The sequence below is a fragment of the Pinus tabuliformis genome, chromosome 3_1 (assembly GCF_031772625.1).
Source record: "Pinus tabuliformis cultivar Carrire ecotype Pingquan chromosome 3_1, CPIR1, whole genome shotgun sequence".
In the NCBI taxonomy this organism is placed as follows: domain Eukaryota; kingdom Viridiplantae; phylum Streptophyta; class Pinopsida; order Pinales; family Pinaceae; genus Pinus; species Pinus tabuliformis.
The window spans coordinates 673,053,423-673,064,684 of record NC_142301.1 but is presented as its reverse complement, the minus strand read 5'-3'; the positions used below and the strand labels follow the sequence as shown (position 1 = coordinate 673,064,684).

Below are 11,262 nucleotides of genomic sequence, written 5' to 3'. Positions count from 1 at the left end.
TAGAGTTACAATATAATTAGGAGATATGACACATATCCTCATGATCCCATGATTCTTTCCACTCAAATTTGAATTTGGCCTTAGAGTGCCACATAAGGGTCTTCTAGAAGCCTCCTTTCAACCTACACATGTCAACAATCTCAACCCATTTGTTAGGTATAAGCATATGCACATTATTTTCTAATTTTTAACCACAAATTCACTTAAAAAGCTTAGAATTAATAAAGATTGGAAAAACATAAATGTGGCCCAATGATAATGAGAGTGGGATGAATGTGGTGACATAGTAGTGAAATGGAGGTGAAATGGAGGTGATATAATGGACATAATAGTGAAAGTGTAATGGAAATGAATGACATTTTCAAGACTCAACATCTATGACAACATAAAATCGTCATGGAGGACTAGCAATACAGCGACATTGATTTCCGTGGAGATCTAGACATGCCCTTACCAGATGGAGAGGACTTCGATGACGAAGGTAAAAAATCAAAATTTTAATTTTGAGATTTTTTAATTGTTTTTGGTATATATGTGCTTATACATTTCTCTTGTTAATGTAGATGTTGGACCAGAGCAGCCAGCTGGGAAGTCCCTGATAGCCAGACGCATCCCCCACCTTATCGATGTTGTTGCCCCTTATCAGGAAGGGTATGACAACGAGGAGGAGATCGCGAGGAACCTTGAGGGGTTAACTCGTGGTATCCCGGAGTATGCTCGGGTAGGAGACATTCCCTGTCAGTACTAGAGACACACGGTGGGAGTCTCAGATCGGATCTACCGATTGCTGATTCGTGTTGCACACACCGTCTCATGATACCATGATCACCATGCTGATTAGTTCCTAGGTCCAGCACTTACATATTTTTTGAGGCCTGCGTGCCACGAATGTATGAGGCTTGTGAGCTGCTGATGTTATTTTAGACACACATATTATTTTTAGGGTTCTGATGTATCAAACATTCTCACCATATATATATATATATATGTGTGTGTGTGTGTGTGTGTGTGTGTGTTGTATTTTCCTTTCTATTATGGTACAAGTGGTTTGTCTTATCTTTTACATGTTTCGTAAATGTCTATCCAACACGTAATTAGCAAATGCATCTGTTAATGTATTCATGTGTCTAGGAATATGATGATATGTAATATAATCAAAATGCCTTTCCAATAGACGGATGCAGAGATACATTCTCAATATTTGAGGGTTCATGATGGAATATTGCCTATTAAGTTGAAGGACGACAAGCTGTGAATCCAGGTTGACAACCAATTCTCTGATGCCCAGAGCGATGGCCTCTGACAACAGTTCGATGACCGCACTGTATTCAGCAATGTTGTTGGTTGTGCGACCCAGGCAGATACCTTGAAGGTCGATAAATTCACCATTAGAATCATAAATATCCCATGCCGTGGATGATAGGTTCTGGGTACTACGACAAGCACCATCAGCGAAACCAACATGAGGAGTCACATACATCTGCAAGGAAAGAAAAGCATAGTGAACAGGAAAGTTGCTTGAAAACTATCACACAAAACCACGTTGTACAAAAATGAATCACACCCCAATGTAGATAAGTAACCATGCAAGATGACCTACGCATAGTACTTTTTGAGGTAAAGGCTGTTTCAGGGCTTATCGAGAGGATTTCCTTCATAATCAATAAGCTCATAGGCTCCTTTCTGCAAAATGTGTTTCATGATATAGGGCCCATGCCACATAAGTTTGAACTTTCCTATCCCCAGCTTATCATTATCTTGGTCGTATAATAAAACCAAATCACCCTCAGAGAATGCACGAGGGGGTACCGACTGATCGAAATGGGATTTGACTCGTTTCTTTTGTGCTTCAATGACCAAGGTAGCGAGACGACGAGTCTTGTCCAATCATTCTAAATATAAGAGGCATTCCTCTTGGCGTGATATTACGGTGAGGAGTTCAACAACTAACTTGAGAGAAGGAATCGTGCATTCGATCAACAGTGTTGCTTCCAGACCATAAACCAGCTGGAATGGTGTGAAACCAGTTATGTCTTTGGTTGAGGTTCGGTAGGCCCACAGAGCTGAAAAGAGCATGAGATGACAATTGGACTTGTGCATCCCAATAGTACACTGAAGTATTGTGACCAAGACCTTGCTCACGGCTTCAACTTGGCCGCTGGCCTGAGGGTAATATGGGTTCGAGCCATTGTGGCACAAGCCCAATGCAGATGTCAGCTCAACCATCATGTAATCTTTGAAATGGGAGCCATGGTTTGTGACAATGGCTTGGGGTACACTGAACCTGGAAATAACATGGTTGAAAAGGAATTGCGTCGTCGTCTTACCATCTGCAGAATATGTAGGCATCGCTTCGGCCCATTTGGTGAAATAATCCACAGCAACGATAATATATCCATGCCCCCCCGCCGAACAAGGGTTACATGTCATATAATTGATGCCCCATTTGGCAAAGGACCAATAGTAATGACGGGGTGTAGGTAAGCGGGTGGGGTGCGCACCTTGCGTTGGTAAATTTGGCATTCGTGGCACTTACGAACAACAAGAATGCAGTTCTTGAAGATAGACGGCCAGAAATAATGAGCGCGAATGAACTTTTCAGCTGTAGCGTAACTAGACATATGACCACCACATGCCCCGAAATGGCAATCATTGAGAGCTCTTTCAGCTTCCTCGATCGTAAGGCATCGAAGAAGAACTGAATCAACATTGACACAGTATAAAGTATTGCTAATAATACGGTAGGGTTGGGAATGATGCTGAATCCTTCGGCGATCATCCTTGGTCAACACGGACCGAAATGTGGATGTTTGGAGATACACGATGATATCACCGTACCATGGATCAAGGGTGCTAATTAGGAAAAGGGTCTCATCTGGAAGTTGTTCATCTGCACCAGCAGGGAGAGCCTTGGAGGGAAGGGAACAAATCAATTCGGTGAAAACAAGCGACATCTTAGATGTGGCTGTAGTGAAGACCAAATCAAATTCTTGCAGGATGATGATCCATTTACAATACTTGCTGCCCCGCAACTGACAAGTCAAGATATAAGTCATAGGGTTGCATTCAGAAATCATTGTAGTCATACGTAAAAGGATATAGTGCCGAAACCATTGAAAAACCTTAACGGCAGCCAAAGCCAACTTATCGACATGTGCATAACGTGTTTCAATGTCGAGTAGATTCTGACTAAGGTAGTAGATTACATGTTTGCTACCTTCATCATCGTCTTGGACCAAGACCGTAGCAATGGTGCTAGGGGCCGCGACTAGGTTAAGGAAGTAATATTGATAATAGTCCGAAGGGTGCAACAAAGGAGCATTGATGAGGATGGCCTTGAGATTGTCAAAATATTTTTGGGCCACTTCGTCCCGTACAAAGGGCGTTCCTTGTTTGAGAAACTAGGTAAATCCTATGGCCAACCCGACATAGTTGGGTATAAAATGACGGAGAAAGTTGGCCTTTCCTTGCAGGCTCTAGAGTTGGTGTAGTGAGGATGGAGGGGTTAAGTTTACAATGGCCTCTACTTTTAATGGATCCATGAGAATACTGTCCTTGGAAATGATGAAGCCAAGGAGTCGTCCTGATTCCACGCAGAAAACGCATTTGTGCGGATTTAACCGAATGTTATAGCGTCTGCAGCGGAGAAAAATCTGTCGAAGATGGTCTGGGTGATCTTGTAGCTTACGAGAATGAGTGGGAAGGTCATCCAAGTAAGGCTAGACAATTTTCAAATATCATGAAATGCATAGGACATTGCCCATTGAAACATGGTTCCAACATTTTTAAGGCCGAAAGGGAGCTTCTTGTATGTGAACGTACCCCATGGAAAGATAAAGGTTTCTTTTCTTGATCGATCAGTGTGATATTAATTTGGTTATAACTAGAAAAACCATCCATAAAGGAAAAGATCTCACTCTCGGCACATTCATCAATGATTTGATCAATGAAGGGAGTAAGATAGTTGTCTTTAGGACAGGCACGATTGAGATCTCGATAATTCACGCAAATGCGGATCGTGCCTTGTTTTTTAGTCACCAGGACAATATTTGACACCCAGTCTGTAAGGGGGATGGGATAGATGAACCCAGCCTTGATAAGCTTTTCAACTTCGCCCTTAATAGCAACGACCATCCAAGGTTTCATTGGGCGAAGCCGTTGGCGAAGGGGCTTTGCGTGCGGATACGTTGGTATTTTGTGCACTACAATGTTAGGATCAATGCCGGGCATTTCTTCGTATGACCATGCAAACACATCACAGAATTCTTGAAATAGACGAGTATATGTCTTGATCTCATCTGGAGAATAAGACACCACAATATGAACGTGTTCAATCATACCGAGTTTGATAAAATTGTCAATCGACATCATTTGGGTAATATTACCCAAATTTCCTTTCGACCATACTTCATGAGTAACAATCAGTGGCGGAAATGGAGAAGAGGCTCTTCGAAAGCGGTAGACATGACTGCCAAGCGAGGCAGGAACAAGGAGCGCTGATGAGTATCGATGCATGGTGGTTCCTCGAGAGACATGATTTCCATGATACCTTCATTAGCAAGGAAGGTCTCGACTAAGGGATCAAGTGATTCCAAAGTGCCAAGACAAAAGGATTGAGAGTACGTATCGAAATATGTCTTCAACACATGAGAATCAGAGGATGCAGAGTTCGAAGCCAAAACAATTTCCACATAATTAACTTCGGCGGGACTAAGCAGGATAACCTCGCCCAAGTATCAACAAGATCTAGTGCAAGTATGATCTAGGGATCATATTTGACTGAGATCATGTTGATAGAGGCAACATGAGGAGGTGGGAGTGGAAAGATTCCCATTAAGGCAGAATATTTGAAGAGACCTGCCCCCACACTCTCATATGGAGCACTAGAGTTCTTGATGTACGGAACATTGCCATCCGAGGAGGAAGAGGCAAAGAAAGGCAGCTGGTTGACAATGAAAATCTTCCCTTGATGGGGAAAACGAATCAAGCAAAATAAAGAGGAGGCCACGGCATGCATGGTATGAGTCCAACCTCAGCCGAGTAGAAGATTATAATTGAGATTGGCATCAACAATTTCTACTTCGACTTGCATTGTCTTGCCTTTGAGGGTGATGGCAAGGTTAGGTAAGACACCGAAGGGTTGCGAATCGCACCCATCGAAAGCTTCAAAAGTGTTCGGAGATTGGTTCAGTGCAGGGGAACTAATAGCCTTCCAAGATGCGGTTGACATGATGCAAGTGGAAGTACCTTCATCGATGACAATTCAGTGGATGGTCTTCTCATTGATGATTACCTAAATAAGAAAGGAAATCTGATGAGGAAGCTGTGGAACATGGTTTTCTAGATCAAAACATATCAAATTGGAATCGGTGGGATCGATGCCCCCGATAGCTAACAACAAATATTTCCGCTACGATGGGCAGCTTTGGAGTACCTCGAGAGCCAACATGGCTGATGGCGCCTGAGCCAGATCCTCAACAATATTGTAGTGCTGAGCAGCTCGGGCGTTGGGATTATACGAGGATTTCCGCAGTACACCTCAAGAGGGTGGCCGTATAGCGAAATCAGGGTTAGGGCACTCAATATGCAGAGGGCTAGAACTTGGGGTAGAAGAAGAAGGTGCAACTTCTTTCTCTTTCCCAGCTGCCAAAGCTGGAGTTTGATAGTCTTTCGATTGGGTAGCCACATTAATAGGCGTGCTCATCATGAACACTTGAGATCCGGAGGAAGCAGATTGGGGTTGGTCTACCATTTGGGTCTGCTGAGATGGAAACAACTCTTTGAGGATAGCAGGGGTCCCTTTGAGCAGGTGACTAACTTCAGATCGTCGAGGACAATCCTTAGTGTAGTGATCTTCTTCACAAATTTTCCATTGTGAAGATTCGCCAGCAAATGATTTGGGAGGACCCTATTTCGGGGCATCGACTTTAGCTTTTCCTTTGCCTTTCTTTTTCCGTTTCGAGGATTTATCCACTGCGATAGACTAGACATCATGGAACTCTAAGGTTTTATTAGGGCCAGGTGGATTCTGAGATGAACTATTAGGGACAGCATTTGAGATCGACTTTTTTTTGGAAGAAGTTTCAGCGGGGGTCTAGGATACTGAACCAATAACTCCATCGACGGGAGGAACAACTAGTGACTTTTATGCTGCGGGATCAGATGATGGCTGTGGAGCATTGGGTAATAACTTGTATAATGTTCGAGACTTAGAGTAAACTAGATGCAAGTACTAGGCACGAGTGATGGCCTGCTCTTCAATAACGCATCCACCCATAGCTATATCATGAGCAATTGGGGCTACAAATGATTTGGTAAACCATTCAGTGAGCAACTGATCAGCAATCTCGAATTTAATCAAGCGACATCTACGTCTCCATTCATGGATGTGATTAGAGATGTGCGTCGCAGTATCTTGCTTAAGCGATGTGAGCAAATAGGTGCCAGTTTCATATCGAATCGGCAGCTGAAAATGCGTGAGGAAAGCCATGGCTAAAGAGTTAAAGTCATGGTAAGTACTTTGAGGTAGCTTGATGTACCATTTCACTGCAGCACTCGTGAGGGTTCATTGGAAAAGACGAAGACGAATGGAATCGTCCACGTACGAGTTCGATGAGCACCAGAGGTGATATGTCATCACATGGGCCTGAGGATCTTCTTTAGCTTTTCCATCGAACTTTAGGTAATCACTTGGTATCTTGGACAGCACCAGAGGCTAGTACGGTGAATGAAGGATCGGATCATTCATAAGGCGCGATACATTTGGCAACTTGAGTGTAGCCAAGAAAGGTAATTGAGTGTTAAAAGGCATGGGAGGTCGATAAGTGGGCCCATAGGGAGGAGCCCATCCATGCTGGTAAGGATTTTGGCCCCACAGTGGGGGATTTTGGCCATATGGCATCTAAGGCTGCCCCCATTGCGGATTACCTTGACAATAGGGAGGATTTTGACCTTGAATACCTTGGAACTATCCAGGCATAGGTTTTTGATAAGAAATGTATGGGTTAAAAGGTTGTTGAGCGTGTTGACCTTGGACATATGGATACGGGACCTGTTGTCCTTGAACATACGGCTGATGAACCTGTTGTCCCTAAATAAGAGGATTATGGACCTGCAGTCCTTGGGAATAAGGTTGATACACTTGTTACCCTTGGACGTAGGGATTTTTTACCTGATTCCTTTGGCCGACAGGACTATTGACCTAGGACATGAGGATTTTGGGTTTGCTGCTACAAGAATTGACCTTGACCCTGCCCCTACAAGGGTTGACCTTGTTGATATGTATACAAGGGTTGTTGTTGCCCTGGTTCATTTTTCTGTTGTAACGGTTGACCTTGCGGTTGCAAAATTTTTCCCCGAGGCTGCAGAGGTTGGCCTTGCGAGGACATGGGTTGAGAGGTGTGTGGAGCATATTGCATCTGTTGTTGCGTGGCTTGTTGCAACTGTTGTAAGGATTGACCTTGCGGTTGTTGTAGGTGACCTTGCTACGAGATAATTTTCCCTTGATCTTGCGCGGAGAGCCCTTGCTGCAACAAAGGTTGCCCTTGCGGTAATAAAGGCTACCCTTGTTGTTGTAGAGGTTGTCCTTATTGTTGCAAGGGCACTTGAATAGTGCCCAGGAAATTACTGAACTGAATCTGGCCATAGCCAGGCTGGATGTACTACCCAAATTAGAGGGTGTAAGGTTGATTAACATTCCTTGAGAACCATATGGAATGTAAGGATTTTGGTATTGGACTTGAGCCCCATAGGGCTGTTGATACTGAACATTGCTCGATCCAGATAGATCAACGAGATTATGAACTTGTTGGTACCGGACATTGCTTGATCCAATAGGATCAACAGGGTTATAAATAATACCAGAAGAAGGTTGGTTTACACCAAGCATGTGAGCTTGTGATCCGCTCACATTAGTGGCACCTGACACCATAGAAACATTCAGGTTTTGCCCCCCAGGTGATGGCAGAACCTGGCCACTAACTAGCGGGACGAAGGAACTAACAGAGACTATCTTTGAAATTGTCGGTTGTGCCTGACAGGTAACTGGGATTGATGATACAAGAGTACTCGGAATGGTGGTTGCACTAGGACTGAAGTAACAGCCTATTGGGAAGTCGTGTTCGTAAAAAATGGACCTGATGTAGGCTTAGCGCCTGATGCCCATACAAGATTATGGTAAAGTGATGAGGCACTAGGTGTACCTGAAACCAACTGCACCAAAGACACATAGTTGGGTGGAAAACTAGTGGGAATACCTTCTAAAAAATGGAAACCCTCGGGAGGAAACTGCAATTACAATTCTTCCCCCTCAACAGTGTGTGGAGTAGAAACTTCGGACTCATCCAGAGATGTGACTAGAGCTTCGCCTTCGGGTTCCATGTTAGAAAACAAACGACGACGAATGGTTGAACGAGTATGAGGGGATAGTTCCAAAGGAACACTCGGCTGGTTGTACAGACTATAAGGTCATTATGGTGATATCACAATAGGGTCAAACATAGGGTTCAGAGGGTAGATAACTAGTCCAAGTTGACCGTCTTGTCTGGAGATTCTGGGCCAAGATAAACAGATGAACCAGTATCGAAAGTAGGCGGAGGACGAGATGGCAATGGTTGAACACTCAAAATAATTGTGAGTTCAACATTTTGGTCCTCGAGTGACTCTGGTAACTCAGAAAACTGCTCCTCAGACGATCTTTCAGATGGAGGAGAGGAAGAGGAATTGGGTGAGCCAGATAGTTCAGCCACGATGACCTTGTCTTAGTCGACGGAATAAATAACTTCAAGGCTTTAAAATGTTCTTTTAAGGAAAATAATGATTTGGTCTCAAAAAATACTAACAGGGTGTTTTGGATCGTGGGTGATCAATTATTAAGACACATAAAAGACTGGTGCTCTTTCATTTTTTAAGAGTCGAGAAAGAAACAAAGATGACTGTATCGCTTTCGATTGGAAGCGAGCTTGAAAGGACAAGTGCTCGAATGATATTTTAAGTTTAATGAGTCAAAAAGATCAAATGAATGCTCTGGATGATCTAGGTAAATAGGATTACCAAGCAACCGTGAATTGCAAAATACCTCCTAGCGAACCAAGAAGTACGAGCAGGCAATCTCCTCGAATGCTATGTTTGGTGTATCACGTTTGCAAGGCAGCCGACTCGACTTCATAAGGATAAAAGGATTGCAGCCTAGTGGGGTCTCTCGTTATATACTCGATGGTACAGGAAGCACAAATCTGTACTAGCATTGTCTAATGCCAAAAATAACGATAGCTCCTACATTTAAAGACGTCAGAACACATCTCTACCCTAGACCTTCTAGATATGATCGTTAATGTCAAATGCGCCTTAGGTTAATTGAATTCATTTTAAAGTTGATCTTGAGTTAAGTTTCAATTTTTAGGTCTTAGTGATGCTACTAGAAAAGCCTTAAATGCAACTAGATGAGACAAGACCCTCTCAATTCGAAGAAATGCCTACACTAGAGAGGGTAGAAACTACTCAATCAAATGCAAACAATCAAGCAACTGAAAATGAAATAATCTTTCACTACCTTACTTTTTCAAAAAATAAACTAATGAAAAATGCATTCCAATTCCTAATTTCCTGACAAGCACTTATCTATTAGTCCTTTCAAAAACAAAAAATTCTCTTCCTTTTTCAAATGCCGATGCAATTCTAGTCTTTTAAATGATGCAAATTATCATAACATAATGATGGAACAAGCTAGAATTCATACTTTTTCATGAAACAACAAAACAAATTTTTCGCATACAATCTTTTAGTGAAAAAGTTCTCGAGACAATAAGCTCTCCAAGCAGATGAAAACATGAAAAGAGAAGTTCATTCAGATCAATGAAACACCGACTTTACCAAACACAAGACGAGAAACATAATCCATGCTGTAAAATAAGTGTTTAGGCAAGGAAACGAAAACTTTTCAAACTTGTGCAAAAAGAGGTCAAAATCGTAAAAAGGACCAAAACAAAATGCAAAGAGTAAGCACACCTACAACCCGACTTGGTGAGTTCACAAACTTCTGAATGGAAGACCAACTAGATTCCCTAATGTCGTTGGCCACTCAATGACTCAATCAATCAAGTAGAAAGATGATAAGCGAACAAGCAAACAAAACCAAATGAAAAGTAGCTTTTTAATCAGGGAGAAAACAATCCAAAAGGCTTATGGGGTCAAAACCACAAGAGTAGAACACACTGGTCAGGATTGGGGTGAAGCCCTAATCTTCACTTACAGGCATCAACACAACTGCCTAACTGACAACAAGCACCAAAGGCTGGTCGACGCGACTGTTTCTCAGCAACTTGCGCTGGTCGGCGCAACTATCAGTGAATTAAGCAACTATCTCTGTGTCTATTTTCCAAATTGGAAATGGCCGCATCCTCCACCGCTGTTTTTATAAATCATAGAGGCCCCGATGTCAAAAAGACCTTCGCTAGTCATCTCTACTGTCGGCTTTCTTCGTACGGATTGAAGGTCTTTCTGGATCGGGAGGAATTGCAGTAGGGAGAGTATTTTAAGTCTCAAATAGAAGGGGCTATTCGAACAGCCTTTGTGCACATTGCCATGTTTTCCTCGGGATACGCTGACTCAACCTGGTGTCTAAATGAGCTCCTAATGATGTTGAAGTCAGGGGCTAAAATAATTCCAGTGTTTTACGAAGTGAAACCCGCTGATCTTAGATGGACCCAGGGCAAAGATACTGTGTATGCACAATCCCTGAAGAAACTTGGAGAGAAGACGGAGTATGAGGCTCAAACTGATCCTCAATCTCCTCAAAAGAAGCTGAGACACAATGCAGCCACTATTGAAGAGTGGCGAAATGCTCTTTCTAAAGTTTCCGGCATAAGCGGTTTCGAGCTGCAGGCGTGTAAGGGGTAAGCGTTCAAACATCCTTCCCGGTGTTTGTGTTACTTTATATTGATAGATATGCACATACTATGTTTCTCACTGGTTATATTGTTTTTCCCCAGTGACGAGGGCCTCCTGCTACATAAGGTGGTTGAAAGTGTGTTGGGAAATGTGAATAAACCATTGGATGTAGCCAAATATCCAACCAGTTTAGAGCAAAAAGTTAACGATTTTGAAAAAGTGTTATCGCAACATCCACAGAGTGGAAGAAAAGTTCAGGTCGTAGGGATTGTTGGGTTAGGTGGTGTAGGAAAAACAACCCTTGCAAAAGAACTCTTCAATAGGAAAATGAATAGTTCACAATCCTTCAATAGGGAGAGTTCAGGTTATGCCTGA

General features: G+C 42.8%; 1 protein-coding gene across 1 annotated transcript; it reads left to right on the top strand.

Moving 5' to 3' along the window:
- The first annotated feature begins 10,635 nt into the window (after positions 1-10,635).
- On the top strand, positions 10,636-11,262 carry LOC149188889 (disease resistance protein Roq1-like). The gene is made up of 2 exons (XM_089410074.1): positions 10,636-10,892; positions 10,989-11,262. Exons 1-2 carry the CDS (start codon positions 10,636-10,638, stop codon positions 11,260-11,262), a joined length of 531 nt encoding a protein of 176 aa, XP_089266200.1.

Bases quoted from the DNA above. Each gene is read 5' to 3' on its own strand.
- LOC149188889 (XM_089410074.1), top strand. From the start codon at position 10,636: ATGTTGAAGTCAGGGGCTAAAATAATTCCAGTGTTTTACGAAGTGAAA. The intron at 10,893-10,988 runs GTAAGCGTTCAA...GTTTTTCCCCAG, and splicing joins GAGCTGCAGGCGTGTAAGGG to TGACGAGGGCCTCCTGCTAC.